Consider the following 15,503-nt stretch of genomic DNA (forward strand, 5'->3'; position numbering starts at 1 on the left):
ATATCCACTTTAATCTCTCAACCCCTGCAGATTACATAGGTCCACACTGGTACGTACATTGCTCGCTCCAATAAAATCCGTGCAATAATATCCATTTGCTCCGCCCATAAAATTCACCATTAATTGATGCGATACGAACACATTCGTACATCGCTCACGGGTCGTATCCAATCCATTCCAAGATGGATCCTGACCCAGATTTGGCCAGCAAGCGAGTCCGCTATTGAAATCCGAGTGGTTGGGTCTGAAATTTCCCGACAGGTCACATTTATCGAACCATGTTGTTTGGGTCTTCATATTAAATGCATGGACCCGACCCGGACCCATCCCTTGCACCACATTTATCTCCTCATCCTGCTTTTCTTGACCAAGTCCTAGTAGGGTACAAAAAATTACGCGACGATTGTGTCATCGGTGAGACAGTCTAATCCACCATTTAGTATGTTTTCATGTTCGCATCCACAGTTCGGCATGTTTTTAGGTTCGTATTGCAACTGTTGTTGTATGTGATGTGCAGTGGACACAACTATAACTTATTGCGTGCGTCGAGCCATGAGCATTGGAATCTCCAGAACTCGACTATTTAGACTTAAAAATTTAGCATAAAGTCTTAGATGTAATCCATAATATTTTGGAAGTTATCATTTATAGTTGCATGTGATGAGCAATACATTTTTCTATATTATTGATATTTTACGATCGACTTGAGCATTAACTTATTTTTGGGAGAGAAATGCTTAGTGATATGAATCAAAAAGTTATATATGTTACTATACTAAAAAGATTTACCGGTCATTTATTACGTCTATTTGTTTGCTTTTTTATTTTAAGACATTTAGCTTTGAGAGTAAAATTTAGACAATAAAAATCACAAAATCAATAAATTTATACGAATTAGGAGATGACGGGGCTTTTTACGCTGCCCAAATAAACTAATTATTTTAGCTTAAATTCTACTTTTGGAGTATACACCTGGTGCATGCAATAATTTTCCGGCCGCGCACGCGAGCACGCACGCGGCACGACACGACACTGACCTGGTCAATGCGGCCATTCCCTAGCTATGTTTAAATATGAACCAGGCTCTCATAGGCCCCAAAATTCCAAAAAAAAAAAAAAGGAAAAAGAGGGAAAAAAAAAAAAAACTTTAATCACATTGGTCCATCAAAGATACCAAATATTTTACGCCAAAACAAATCAAAGTGGTCCTTGGAATATTTTTGTCACTTATGCCTAATCTTGATGTAAAAAACACAAAATTCGGTCACAGCTTTTTTGTTTTGGCCCCTCTGCCAAACTTTCGTCTTCTTTCTCAACTTTCCAATAACATAAATTATTGTGTGGTAATTTTCCGACGAGCGGAGAAAACTCTAGTAGAGGAAATAAGCTTTTGGTGGGTTCCATCTACCACATCAAACTCTCTTTATTTCGCCATTTTTTAGTTTATTTGAGGAGTTAGATGGTGACTCTTTCTCTACCATTAATTTCGAATGGTTTAAAAAAGATTCTGATAGTAGTTGGATGTAGATTTATTTTACTGACTCCTTTCTCAACGGTCGGTCAATCCTTCAATTTGAGTTAGGAATTGTTACAAAGCGTTTACACTAATAAATTTTTTTTTAGATAATATATTATGTGCTCGGGATAGAAAACTCCTAATTCAATTGGCACGAGACGGACCGTCCCTAGTGCAAGTGACAAAAAGGCTTGATGGTTGGTACCTGAGACCTAAGTTCAAATTCTAGTTTATTCACATTTCTAGCTAAGTTTATTTCTAAATGAAATAAACAAAGTGGGTAGCATGCTATTTTTTTTTTTAAAAAAAAAAAAAATGGCACGAGCTGAGATTTGAATCTTCCACATCTAAGATAGTAGTTATTCGTAACAACAATAGCTATATTTGAAGAAAAACCACGGGCCCATCGAAGCAGGGCTTTACTATATGGTCCTTAGTTGTAATAATCGTCACTGCAATTTAATAGTATTAGAGCAGGAAAAAAATTATAAGCCTTTTTAAATTTTTAGCACCTTTCAAAAATATAAAAATGATGTTTTAGTTATTGCAAATTCGAATTATGAAGGCCCATGAAGGCCCAAACATGATGGGCCAAACCGCAACAGCAACCGCTTCGACTCGTTCGACTCATCTCATTCGACTCGTTCCTCTCCTCCGCGCCATGATCGGAGAGCTATACCCAGGTAGATGATGCGCGGGACTCTTCTTCGTCGCCTCCTCGCCGCCGCCGCCGCCGCCGCCTCGGCGTCGTCGTCGTCGGCGGCGGCGACGGTGGGTAGAGGAGCGTCGTCGTCCTTCTCTCGCTTCGCGCCGCATCTGGCTTTCGCCGCTCGTGCCTCGAGATCCGCGGCGACTCCCGATGTGGGCGGAGGCGACTTCGTCTTCGTCGAGCCCCTTCCTCCTCCGCCTCCCCCCTCGAGCGCGGCCACCATGCCCACTCTCCTCCAGCCGCGCGTCGTCATCTACGACGGCGTATGCCACCTCTGCCACCGAGGTTTCGCTTCGATTCGAATCGTCTTCGCGGATCTCTCTTACTATGGTTTTCTTTTTGTGTGTGTTTGATGATGCTTATATTAGGGTTTTGATCGATTAAACCCTTGTTAGGGTTCCTTAGTGATTTATTTGAACAACCTATCCTCAGATTATGATGCCTTTCTTATGACCGGGAATCTGATTTGATCCCAATTCTGCTTAATGAATCAATCTCTGTCCTAAACGTGACGATTCTTATGGCTTATGTCTATTTAACCTGTTACATTTTCCATAAAAGAACAACAATAGAAGGTAAAACATATTCTAGTATCGATTATTAGACACTGGAATTTTGATTATCAGGCATTTTTTATTATATGAAGCTTTTACACTCAGTAATCCTGCTACAATGATAAATGAACAATACCTCGAGTATGTACTATTAATATTTCTAGTGCGCTGTGTATTCTTCACCTATTATTTTGAAGCCAATGATTCTATAATTTTTCTTTGATCAATAATGTGATTCAAGTTTGGAATTTGATTTTCTATAGGGTTTATCGTCAAGGCTTAATTTGTGCTAATCTATTGGACTTGTATAAATATCGATCAATGACAGTTGATTTTGGCTGAAATGAGAGGTTGATTAACCTTTAGATAACCATTTTGATATTAAAGTACCCATTTGGTGTCTGGCTTCAATATCAAGATGGCAATGTAGTTGTGGTTCTTGTGGTTCTTACTCTCTGTTGCAATTGTTTTGTTATTGTACTTAAAACTATATTAAGTTTGCAAATGCTCATTTCAGGTATTGAGAAATTACTTATGGCATTTTATCTCCTTAATGATGATAGCAGTCCCTGATATTAGGATTACTGTACACCTTTTATCTCAAAGCAATATAATATATAAATAGTTAGAGCCGCTCTGTGATGCATGTTGTTATAAGAGTGTTTTGCTGGATGTACGGAAACCACTCACCATCCTCTTTTTTTTTTGGATTTAAGACATTTTAGTACTTTGTTATGTTAATTTTAGAATTTCCCCTTTCTTTTGAATACTTAATTTAGTCTCTTAATCAACATGCTGATTTGTAATGCATAAATCTAGCGATCACGAGTTTCTACACTGCAGGGGTAAGGTGGGTGATTAAGGCTGACAAGTATGAAAAGATCAGGTTTTGCTGTCTCCAGTCTAAGGCTGCTGAGCCATACCTAAGGCTGTGTGGTGTTGATAGAGAAGATGTACTACGACGCTTTTTGTTCATTGAAGGACCTGAAGCATACTATGAGGGTTCCGCAGGTTAACATTCATACCTTATCTTTAAAATAACCGAACTGTTATCACACATATTGCTTGATCTCTTAATTATTTACCTTCTGGAAGAGTATTGGTTGATAAAATTTGACATTTTCCTTTTTATACAATCCTTGTTTTCATTTTTACATTTGGGCCTGTTGGTTTCAAGGGAAAAAAAAAAAAAAAAAAAACAAGATCATTGTCTGCTATTTGAAATTCGGCCATTGTACTATATTGACACTTCCTCAAATATATCTGCTCAAAGTTCTCACATGCATTTCTGGATTCAAAGATTCTTCATTCCTGGTCATATATGTGAACTTATTAGCATTTTAGTTGGTGCATGTAGTGTTTCTTTTCCACAACTAACACATAGCTTTTGTATTGATCTGATACAGCTGCACTAAAGGTTGCGTCGTACTTGCCATTTCCTTACTCCGCATTGAGCTCTCTGATGATCATCCCTGCTCCATTGAGGGATGCAGTCTACGACTATGTCGCAAAGCATCGATATGAGTGGTTCGGCAAAGAGGATAAATGCATTGTCATGAAAGATACGGATTTGCTCGAGCGTTTTATAGATCGGGATGAGATGCTGGGTGATGGGGATGAAGGTATTAACCGATTCTTTTGATCTCATATCGTCATGCAAGATAAGGAACTGCTTGAGTGTTTGACGGATCGATGTGAATTGCTAGGCGGCGGCAATGACGGCATAGGCCGATTCCTTTAGTCTCATTCAGTCTCAGACTTTGTTCATTCCTAAATGAGTATTGCTGCTATAAGAGGTATGATCCGATAGCCTCTTCTTCTGAAATTATGCTTAACAGGAAAAAGTTCTTTAGTTTCTACTGGTGACTCGCAGAACCCCTTCAGTAAATTGCCAGAAATAATTTTCCTAAATACATGTATAGACAGCAATTTGGTTCTTTTATATCATCCTACAAAAGTTTCCCCTTTCTGATTTATTATGTTTAGTTTAGGTTCTTTTGTTATTGTATTCTGTTCGCATGTCTGATCATCTGATTGAAAAGTTGAAGCAAATGAACTTGAGCAAATCCGCAAACAAAGCAACAAAGAGGATAATAAAAGTTTCATTGCTATAACAACAAAAGAAAAACTTCCTACATTTTGCCTGCTTATCACTGTTCAGTAATAAACTGACATAACCAACTGATAATACTCTCAATAGCCTATCACTGTTTGTAGTTCAGTTACAGCCGCGAAGGCAAAGATCATCCGTCTCAACATTGATCTAATAGGCGTTACGCCTGTTTGCAAGAAAGATTTTCAGTCTTCAGTCCCTATCTCCAGTCCATTCCTTCCAATCCTTGTCGATGTGCTTTTCGGCCCACCAGACTGCCGCCCGAGCGGCTTGAGGCGCCCCCGGAAGCCCCTTCTCTCTGATAGTGTCGGCCATGTCGATGAAAGGTATAACCAAGAGTGTCCCAGGCCCACCGTATTCTGCGTGTAGGAAATTACTTAGGATCTGCCAACAAAAAGAAGCACATTAGTTAGAAACTGAATACGCGTGCTGGTGCACAAAAATGATTATGCAAAACAATTTATTGATGTGCTTGAATAAGTAGAGGTTATAGGTCTAACCGAGAAACCTAATTCCTTGGGTGTTTTGATGATGTAGTTAAGGATTTTAAAGACATTAAGGTCATATGGAGGAACCTAATAATGCCTTTGATTAAACAATTTTTTGACTGCTCCTCACCTGTTCAAACAATTTGTACTAGCCCAACACGCAATTATTTGGACACCGACGAGCAAATTATTATACTAAACATTACCTAATAAAGGATAACATTAACTAATAAAGGAATTAGAAAGGAAACAAAAAAAAAAAAAAAAATCTAACCTCGGTGCAGATGTCGACGATTTCCTCAACAAAATCGCCGAAATACTGATTCTTCTCGGTCAGCCTCGCAAGCATATGAGTCCTAAACTTGTCGGTCTCCTGGATCCAAATATGTTTACGAACAAAATCAACTTTAAGGTGTACACAAGAAGCGATCTCCTTCGTATTCAAATTTTATTAGTCCTTTGAAAACGGAAAATTCTCAAGAAAGTTTTTTTATTTTTTTTAATTTTTTTTTTTTGTTAAACCATGAAGATGTGATAAGGAGAAAACAGCAACGATAGGGGAAGGGGGGGGAGCTTACAGCGTCAGCGAATTCGGGGATTGGGTCGGGAAATTTGTACTCAGTGGCCCTACAGAGGAGATGGGGATGGGTCGAGTGGGAAGTGGGGGAGGAGATGGGAAGTGGAAGTTGGAGAGGAAAGAAGCGATGATGGGTTGTTCTTGAAAGGGTGGAGGAAGAGGAGGGATAGGGAGACCGAAGACAACATGCTTGGAAAGATGAAGACGAAGACGAAGACGAAGACGAAGAGAGAGAAGAGCGGCCGTGGAGGAGGGGGGGACTACGAGAGAGCAGAGGAGAAGAGGGTGGTAGCAGAGATGGTGGGCATTTGTTGGAGCTACAAGTAGGGAGAAGCAGAAGAGGGGATAACGCTGCGGCTCCCCCTAACCCTGTCGCCACCATCTCTGCAGCGCTTCCTCTGAGTTCTGAGTCGAGCTCAACTCAAGTCTCATCCCATATATTATTTCTCTGTGGAGTGTGGAATAGGAAGAAATCTAGCTAAATTGACGTTTTCAATTGAGTTGAGATGAATTATGAGGCAGGGCGGATTATGAAATATATCTCTTTAACCCGTTTCGTATTCGGGGCGGGAGGTGAGGTGTGATTTTGGTAGTTAGGACCGGAGGTGAGGTGGGATTCCTGCCTTTAAATCCGCTCCGCTTGCATCCCTAGGTGCAAGTGTAAATACAGTAGACTTCCTCGCGGTACAGGGCGGTGGTGGTGGGTACTTCCCGTGGATATTTCGAATTACACAAGAAAAGAAAATGAATGGGCCTGGGTCGGCCCAGAGCTTACAGGCCACATAATACACCTCGAAAAGGAAAAGACAAATACCCCTGTAGGACCAGTGGCACTGCACCCTGCAGATTTCATGGTTGTACTAATGCAGATAAAATTGTACCGCGACCCGCCTACTGTAGATCATTCGAGTTGGTTAAATTAAATATTCATCAAATATAGTAATTTTGTTAGCTGAAAATATGAAATGATTAAATCTACTAAAATTGTCAATAAACCTTTTAATTTAACTAATTAACATCCTTGATTTAGAGAAATAAAAAACCAAAAAAGCATTAATTAAGAGTTGAGAGGTGAATTTTAGAATGGCCTATAGATTTCTGTACAACTTTTTACCCGTACGCAAGCGCTACACCGGAAAACGTGGAACTAAATACGGGTACTATAAAAGGAGCAAAGAGGGTGCTCCATTCCGTTTCTTCCAGAAGCGCTTTTGCAAGCCATGGGACCTCCCTCGCAGCTGCTTCCGATTAAACCCTTGGATGGCGCCGCGGGCTACAGCCGATGGAAGGAGTCGATCCTCCTCCGCCTCCTCACCCTCGGCCTCGCCCACGTCCTCCTCTCCGACGCGACCTCGGGCGACGCCGACGCCGATGCCGATGCCGCCGCCGCCGCGCAGTGGGAGCGCGACGACGCGCTCTGCCGCGGCCACATCCTCCACACGCTCTCCGACCGCGTCTTCGCCCTCCACGTCCACCGCCGCACCGCGCGGGCCCTCTGGGTCGGCCTCCGCAACGCGTACGAGGCGCTCCCCCCCAAGCACCGCTCCGCCCGAGCGCTCGCCGAGTTCGAGTTCTCCCCCGACGCGCCGATCCCGGAGCAGCTCGCCGAGTTCGAGGCCGTGGCCGCGGCCTCGGGCTACGACCTCTCCGACCCGTACGTGTACATCGAGGCGAGCTCGAAGGTGGCGCCGCTCTACCCCGAGTACTGGATGTTTAGGAAGGAGGAGACCATGGACGAGGTGTGGAGGATCGTTCGACTGGTGGAGTCCTACAACAAGTGGAGGGAGCAGCGAGAGGATACAGAAGAGGAAGAGGAAGCAGCAGCGAGTATTGTGGCGAAAACGGTACGATGCTACAACTGCGGAGGGCTAGGGCACATGGCCAGGAATTGTGCGAGGTAAAAAAGCTGTTCAGAGAAGCTTTTGAATGGGCCAAATTAGTTGTTCGGTTCGTAGGGTTGGAGCTTATAATAAAGCCTTTTGGATTAGATTAGATTAGCGCTACAGAAGGGAACTTTGATTTTGTGAATGCTTGTTTGATCGGAGAAGATATTACTACTAGTTTACTCATATTTCTCTTTCCTTCTAGTTTTGCTTTTGTTCTCCCGATAGTGTATTCTTGCTGCAAATCATGAAACCAGTTCCCTATATTGTTGCAGCAAATGTAACTACTCAATCGAGATCTTTTTGCAGTATCAGCCCGCTCCTCTGATGCCCAACAGTAGGAAAGATGGAACATTCACTAGTGCAACAACAAAAAGTTTGAGAGTCAGAATAGGACTAACAAAATGTGTTGTTCATTAGATCACTTGATCAACTTCTTTTATCAAAAAGTCGAGAGGTAACTGCAGTTAGCGTCGGGAGGATTGCTTATCAAAACATAGTGCAACTCAAAAAAGGATTATGTTACGCCATTAGAACTTCACATTATGTACAACAGAAGGCCAAGATTACCATCACAGGTTCCTCTCATGCGGTTCCAGCCAGGGAAATCCAAGTATGTCGAACACGTCTTTCTCCGTATCGCAACTCACCATCGTGCCTGCTTTTGTCCCCTACATCATCGAAATGGAAAATCTCAGATAGTTACAGAAAAGAGAAGCCAAAACCGGAAAGGTAGGAAATTTGCTTGTAATGGTAGTAGTCGTACTCGCTTGCCAGCTGAGCCCTGAGTTGCCAGATAAAGCCCCGTGTCGTCGAGTCTATACCCTTTGGACTCGGCTAATAATCTCAATCTACATATCGCACAGTTTATTGATCAAATTTATGCTTTTTCACAATTTAGAATATATATATATATATACCATTGGATATAGTGGCAAAAGAAGACGCATAACACATTAATACCTCCGCAGTTTCCTGCGAATATAACTCTCACATGCAAGTCATAATCAAATTGAAAGTGCAAGCGATGAACACATTCTTAACGGAACACAAGCAGGGAGCCACTGCCGTAGTCGGATTCTTTTCATTTCCTTTTTTCACCCCCATTGGAGAGTATAATCAATGGTCATTGCTATCTAGGATACAAGCCACTAAAAGCACAAGCAAGAATACATCTCTGAGGTAGAAAGATACTCTAAAATCTAATTCAACTTATCTCTTGACGTTGGATCACCAACCATAAAGGATGTTTGATCCTCTAGTATTAAGAAACTATACCAGGTCAAACACCTTATATTTTATCGTTAAGTTAATTTGACAACTACAAACCTGATATGTGATCCATCACCAGATAGTGCCCAAAAAATATACAATTAAAAAGTATAAGAAAATGAAATTTACTGAGAAAGCCTATACCTCCTGTTTAACACATCGTTTCCGGTCCATGCAATTAGCCCAAATGCATATCTGTTCCTCGGGTATACCTGTCAGGGTGACATATATATCGAGACTTTAATCAGCAATTCACAGAGAATGCTCAGAACCTAGCAACATAAAATAAGGACTTGCAGCAATACTAGCACCTGTCCGCAGCAATACTAACACCTGTTCGCAGCAATACTAGCACCTGTTCTATCAGCTTGTTCAAACATTCTAATCCCATAAACCAATTGAAGAGGGAAAAAACAAGGTAGTGGGGTTGGGTTGTTGTTGCGGTGGGGGGGTAATAGACTAACATCAGCAGAACCCAGATTTACTATTGTACCTTAAAGTCAATGCGATGTCGCAGCTCTTGACCAGGATATGTGCAAAGACCAAAGTATGTGTCAACCCCAGAATCTGTTCCCTACATTGCCGCATTAAATATTTATCAAAATGACTTCTTTAAATGTGAGGAACTACCATAAAGCAGTTATAAAAAAAAAAAAAATTTAAAAAGGAGAACATCTCCAGGAAGAACAGGATTACTCCATGTCAGGAGCTAGAAATATCAGCAGGATTTGAATGCGAAAGGACAATCCTACCATATGATGAAGCAATGTTTATTTCTCTCAATCTTTTGGATTCACAATAAAAATAAGTTGCGTCAAATGTTTCCAGAGAAATTAGTTTTATTATGTTAAATTAACAATTGTGATTCTTTTTGCCTCCCTTTCTATTATGAGATTACAACAATAGCAAGAAAAAGGAAAGCATTTCACTACACAACTTATATCAAAATCAATAACTTCACCTAATATAGCTATTCTCCTCTTTTAGTATTAACTGCATGAAAGTCAAGGGAAATGAGTATAGAAGAAACAAAAATGAATGTATGATCCCAATACTTACATCAGTGCTATGCATGCTAATTACAAGATCCTCTCTCAGAAAGTTGATGCCTTTCAAATATTGGATATACCTACGTAAAAAGCCTTTGTGGCTGGACAAAACAAAAAAGAAAAAAAAAAAGTATGTGATGTGTCGGCAACATAAATAGGCAGGATAAAATGATTATATAAAAAGGTTTAAACATTTAAATGAGATAAATAACAAATGATATCATGAAGAGCAAGCAACGGAAAAATAACTTTCGTGTTTATATTAATTAAATATGAAAGTTATACATTGCTGGAAACAAATTGATTGGCAGAAAATTGACACTAGAGCATGTTGCTTTCCCAGAACTAAAATGTCAAAACACACACAATGCATCAAAAAAGAGAAGCATGAGAAAACAAAGTGAATATCATAGAGATGAATGGCCCATGTTTCTGAATCAATGGCCCATGTTTCTGAATCAATTGAGTGGCAATTATTAAATTTATTAATGCATTCGGCAGTTTACCTTTCCCCATCAGGATGAGTGATAACGATATCCAAGTCTCCACAAGAAGATTTGCCACGTCTATAAGATCCCCCACAAACAACAATTATCTTCAACACCTCAATAGATCGCCAATATTAGGCATAAGCAAAAGATTCAAGCATTTAGTTTCAAAAGGACTAAAAGAATTATGTCAGTCAGATCGAACTGAATTACGCAGTAACAATGAGCAAATATTTATCAAATAAATAGAGAATGAAATCTAAAATAACTTCCTACCACAGCAAGAATACACTGAGACCTTCACATATCTATAGGACCATATCTTCCATCAATGCAAGGGCGACAATATATTGTTGCACTGCTTACTATCCTTTTTAATATTGTTATCTTTGGGAGCTATTAGGTTGAACATTATAACTTGTTGCAAGTGTGGATGTTCTTCCTCATCTCCTAACTATCACTAGTATTAACCCAACATAATAATGTGCTAGCCATTACAATGCTAGCGTCAAACTAAGAGTATTTATCTGTTTGGAATCGATAGAGACTATGTTCTCAATTGTGCTGTGATCTCTTTATGCCCCTAAGGTCAAATTAAAGGATCGGCTTCTCTTAGTACTGATTAGTACTGATTAATAATTAGCAAAATACAACAACTCTGCATAGGCATTCACTCATCACCTGATAGTAGAATGTTGCTATATAGAGCAGGTATGGATCTTTATCTGTTAGTTATTTGAATTTCATAGTGAAGTAGAAACGTGCTATTCGCTATAATTGAGTTAACATGCCTGTATTCTGATTCCACAACGAAATGTTAACGACACTCATTAGACCTCTATAACTTAAAAGAATAAGTAACATTACGATGACAAATTCCTATTTATAGCAATTTTACTGAGCAATTTGATTGTCATGTCCTCAATTAGATGGCATTTTAACTAGAGGTCTTCACAGAAAAAAGGAGAACCACAGAGTGGGAAAATGATACAATTTGAACCACACACTAGAAAATAAAACAACGCAACATGCTGAGGGATATTTTGAAGTTTTTCCTCCAGAAAATTAATGATAAGAAAAGATGAAATTCTACAGAAACCAACGGGAAACAATTTTTATAATGCTCACCCCAGGTTGAATATCTTGTGCAGCTTTTTGTAACATCATCTCCATATCTTTAACCTAGATGAGTGAGGAAAACAAAAGAAATTCAGGGATTTCATCACTAAAGTAGAAATCCAACCTATAGAGATAATACATAACACAGTTGCACCTCATGTCGTGGAATCCTTTTCTTAATGTCATCAAAGAATTGTAGTCCTATCCTCTGAGCATTTGTCAGAGACTCCTCATTTTTCAGATCATCAAGCGTACGATATCCTTTCTCATATAATTTTAGAGCAGTTGCAGGACCAATTCCCCAAACTTCACCAAATAGACTAACAGTTCGTACCTTCAAAAAACGAAATTAGTGATGATAAAAAATTAATCAATGCCAGTAACTGAATTAGACCCAAATATATTATATGCGAGAGGTAATAACATGCACTCGCATTAATATGCACTCGCACTCATAAAAAAGAGAAACTAGGAGAAAATTAGGGTGATGGAGTGGAGATGTAATCAACCATCCCTAGCGCAAGTGGCAAAGAGCTTAATGGTTGGTACCTGAGGTCCCAAATTCAAAGCTTAATGGTTGGTACCTGAGGACCAATTCCCCAGTTAAGTTTGCTACCTTTCTCTAAAAAAAAAAGAGAGCAGAGATGTAATAATATGTGCTCATAATACTTTTTCACATGTGAGAACACTAAAAACCCCATGTGCTTATACGAACACTCATCACTAGTAATACACCTCTATAAAGTTTTATGCAATACCTATCAATAGTGATAAACATCACACATTGATCACGTATTAGTATAAAATTGCCTTACCTTTTCATCATTCTCAAAGTGCTCCAATTTAGATAACTTCCCCGTGGTCACAATTTCATGAATCTGCACAATAGCATTTTCTTACCCCTCATAATTTTAGGAGATGGTATTTATTACAAAATTAACAAAAAAAAAAGTTTATTCTACTTACACCAACACGCGCTATATTATAAAATGAACATGAGCAAAAAGCCGGTAAATATTGCTAAGACGAGAGACTATATGATATATCAAAATATAAAAGGCACAAAGCAAGATGTAGCGAAAGCTATTAACTTACATGATCCTGCAAAGATTTCCCAATTGCAGGTAAATGCTTGACTTGATCAACACTTCCAATTTTGAAGGGTAGCTTCTCAATGACCGGGATAGCTTTGTAATAGCTGAATGACCTTCTGTCATCTCCTAAGGCTTTGGGGGGACAAAAAACAAAAAAAAAATGTTAGAAAGAGAGTTGATTCCCGAAGTTTGGTAAGATCAAGGACAGCCAGCTTCAATACCTCTGTATATGTTGATGAGTTTCCCAAATATTTCAGTGATATTCTTGTTTAGATCTGGTGGACTGTACAGCGAGGACGTGGGGTGCTCTGAAAGACCTGTCTGATGACATTAATTCATAAAGAAGAAAAGAAGAACATTAGTTGTGCAAGGAAAAGCATCCGCCTTGCTAAAAAACGACAAAGAAACAGGTGAATGCAATCTTTTTTCTTTTTTGCCCTGACAAGTAACGCATGCATCTATTGAAAGCTTGAAAATGACCAAATCGAGTTTTTTCAAGAAAATAATTGCTTTTTTCTACCAACTGAATATAATGCAGAAAAAATAAAAGGAAAAACGAAGCAGATTCGCTTTATTGCTAGCAAGATTAGTAGCCAACAGAAATAACAGAAGCTGGATGTATCAGTTACAGTAGCTAAGAATCAGCAATTATTGTGACTATGGAGCATCGGTATTCATCACATAATATGTCTAGAAATTAATCAAAACATTTTTATTTTTTCTCAAGAAGCTATTTCTCCTCCTGCTTATTTTTGTAACGGTGTCCTGTACCTATATTGAACAAGAGAAAAGGGAAGTTCCCTACAAAGCGTAAGGCGTATAGGGGCCAAACAAACTGTTGCCCCATCATTATTTGCTAGTAATGGTACTAAATTTTGTACGCCCGCTGCTCATTTTATCCTATCCATGACCAATTGCCAGGGCAAAGCATGGTAAAATTAAGCTAACATGATAGTCGTCGGCACATAAACAATAACAGCCGACGTCAACAAAGATGAAGGCAAAAAATAGAACGATAAAAGTAAAATGGCTATTAAATCCACAAAACACTTTGCCAGTAATTGGAACTAAAGCGTCGATGGTATTACAAGCGAACAGAAAAGGACTTCATGAACACCACACCTCAGCATCCGACCCGACAGGAGAACTGATGCTAGAGTTGGCAGCTTCAGAGCTACTTCTGCTGCCGAGGCGACTAGGTCCTTTCTCGATCGTCGCCTGCTCGTCTACATGCTTGCATGCATCTCGGTGACCTGCTGCGCGAGATTCACCCTGACGATTTTCTACGGAATCCGCTGATGATTTTTTAATTTTCTTGATATGCGGGGATGCATCATCATCACCATCTCTAGCCTCGGCTGATTCATTCGGTTCTTCGCCAGACTTGTCGGCCTCGTCTAACCTGAGAGTGTATGGATATTCAGGCACCTTCTCGCCTGATCTCAGACAATTCTCCAGCCACTGATAGGGAAGTAAACTCTGCAGCATTTGGTACCAGTGTTATTTATTTATTTATTTAGAATGATTGATTCCAAGGAGCCAAACCTCCTCTTATTTCATGTTCACGGAGCATCAGTGATAGGTTCATAATCACCCCTCTGAAGCGATTGAGCTGCTCGCGGCCCACTTGTTGGAGAAGGAAATGGGAGCTCATGGCGAAGACATGCGTGACCCTCTTCGACAGAGTTTCCTCGATGGAAGCTCCCATCTGGATCAGCTTCTGCTTCCACACCTACGCTCGAAATTAAGGGGAACAAAAAAAAGGGAACAGAAACCAACCCTGTTGGATCAACTACGTTTGGTGGAACTCGAAAGGGTGTTATTTATTTATTTATTGCTATTACCTGGAGCCGTCGAGATTGGACGCCCCTTGCGACGAGGAAGACGACCATGCCGTGGAAGATGCCGCTCGGGTCCGGGGAGGGAGGCCGCTCTCGCTGCTTCTTCTTCTTCTTCTTCGGCGCCATCTCCTCTTCTTCTTCTTTTTTTCCCTCTTTTTCTTTTTTTGGGGCTCAGCAGTCAGCAACTGGTTCTTGGCACGAAACCGACCCTTCCGGTTAGTTCCGAGCCCACCACTGCTCGGAGTCTTTTCTGGGTGGAGAAAGGTTCTCTCTTTTTTTCTTTTCTTTTTTTTTTTTAACGTTTTCTTTCTTCTTCGAAGGGAGCCAACCCGTCCTGGGCCAGACCAGGCCCATGAAGAGAGATACAAATCGGCCGACTGATTTTGGGCCCGTATTTTGGAAATTTTCTGAAACATATCTGTCTGACAGTCCGGCCCTCATCCTCTCTCCAACGATCTTGATTCTCGAAAGATCGTAGTATTATACCATTCTCGTTCTGTTTTAACATGCGCAAAGTTTTTCATCCTTCGCCAAAAGTATCAATCAGTTCAAAAATTAAGAGATTAATGTTGGAAAAACAGGGTAAGCTGGATACTTTGGCTAGAAGAACGACACATAAAAATACGAGAGCAAAATCAGATGGATTTAGTAAGCATCTTCTATCGTCGGAACAGCTGCAGTTGGACGGCAGTACATACAGGCGATTAGATAGATATAAGGTTTCAGACTGCATTTAACAGATACTCCAAAATTTTCAGACTCAACAATGCAGCAGAGAGCAAACTGCGAAAGGGCAACAA

General features: G+C 40.2%; 4 protein-coding genes and 1 long non-coding RNA gene across 9 annotated transcripts; 3 read left to right on the forward strand and 2 right to left on the reverse strand.

The window, feature by feature from the left end:
• The first annotated feature begins 2,130 nt into the window (after nt 1–2,130).
• LOC109706204 (uncharacterized protein YuxK-like) lies at nt 2,131–4,751 on the forward strand. Its single transcript, XM_020227007.1, has 4 exons — nt 2,131–2,510; nt 3,623–3,790; nt 4,186–4,401; nt 4,486–4,751. Exons 1-4 carry the CDS (start codon nt 2,204–2,206, stop codon nt 4,518–4,520), a joined length of 726 nt encoding a protein of 241 aa, XP_020082596.1. The 5' UTR covers nt 2,131–2,203; the 3' UTR covers nt 4,521–4,751.
• A 119-nt stretch (nt 4,752–4,870) lies between these two features.
• LOC109706205 (protein PLASTID REDOX INSENSITIVE 2-like) lies at nt 4,871–6,509 on the reverse strand. Its single transcript, XM_020227008.1, has 3 exons — nt 5,959–6,509; nt 5,655–5,753; nt 4,871–5,276 (listed from the first exon to the last, which is right to left on the reverse strand). The coding sequence occupies exons 1-3, from the start codon at nt 6,337–6,339 to the stop codon at nt 5,085–5,087; spliced, it is 672 nt and encodes a 223-aa protein (XP_020082597.1). The 5' UTR covers nt 6,340–6,509; the 3' UTR covers nt 4,871–5,084.
• Nucleotides 6,510–7,177: 668 nt separating this feature from the next.
• Nucleotides 7,178–7,858, forward strand: LOC109706213. Its single transcript, XM_020227019.1, has one exon. It carries the CDS (start codon nt 7,178–7,180, stop codon nt 7,856–7,858), a length of 681 nt encoding a protein of 226 aa, XP_020082608.1.
• Nucleotides 7,859–8,118: 260 nt separating this feature from the next.
• Nucleotides 8,119–14,846, reverse strand: LOC109706203 (DNA polymerase lambda-like). Of its 5 annotated transcripts, XM_020227004.1 has the most exons (15): nt 14,707–14,846; nt 14,457–14,594; nt 13,985–14,341; nt 13,084–13,183; nt 12,864–12,994; nt 12,584–12,646; nt 11,923–12,102; nt 11,778–11,831; nt 10,668–10,756; nt 10,172–10,262; nt 9,606–9,686; nt 9,257–9,324; nt 8,607–8,691; nt 8,411–8,511; nt 8,119–8,198 (listed from the first exon to the last, which is right to left on the reverse strand). In XM_020227004.1, the coding sequence occupies exons 1-14, from the start codon at nt 14,827–14,829 to the stop codon at nt 8,413–8,415; spliced, it is 1,659 nt and encodes a 552-aa protein (XP_020082593.1). In that variant the 5' UTR covers nt 14,830–14,846; the 3' UTR covers nt 8,119–8,198; nt 8,411–8,412. The 5 variants fall into 5 exon arrangements, 3 of the variants coding, with proteins under 3 accessions (XP_020082593.1, XP_020082592.1, XP_020082594.1); XM_020227003.1 differs by lacking the exon at nt 8,119–8,198 and having other exon boundaries at nt 8,232–8,511; XR_002215113.1 differs by lacking the exon at nt 8,119–8,198 and having other exon boundaries at nt 8,486–8,511; nt 9,606–9,679.
• LOC109706206 lies at nt 12,936–13,952 on the forward strand. Its single transcript, XR_002215115.1, has 3 exons — nt 12,936–13,054; nt 13,136–13,272; nt 13,401–13,952. It is a non-coding gene; the product is annotated as an uncharacterized LOC109706206 (long non-coding RNA).
• Nucleotides 14,847–15,503: the final 657 nt, after the last annotated feature.

Source organism: Ananas comosus, unplaced genomic scaffold, assembly GCF_001540865.1.
Source record: "Ananas comosus cultivar F153 unplaced genomic scaffold, ASM154086v1, whole genome shotgun sequence".
Taxonomy (NCBI): Eukaryota; Viridiplantae; Streptophyta; class Magnoliopsida; order Poales; family Bromeliaceae; genus Ananas; species Ananas comosus.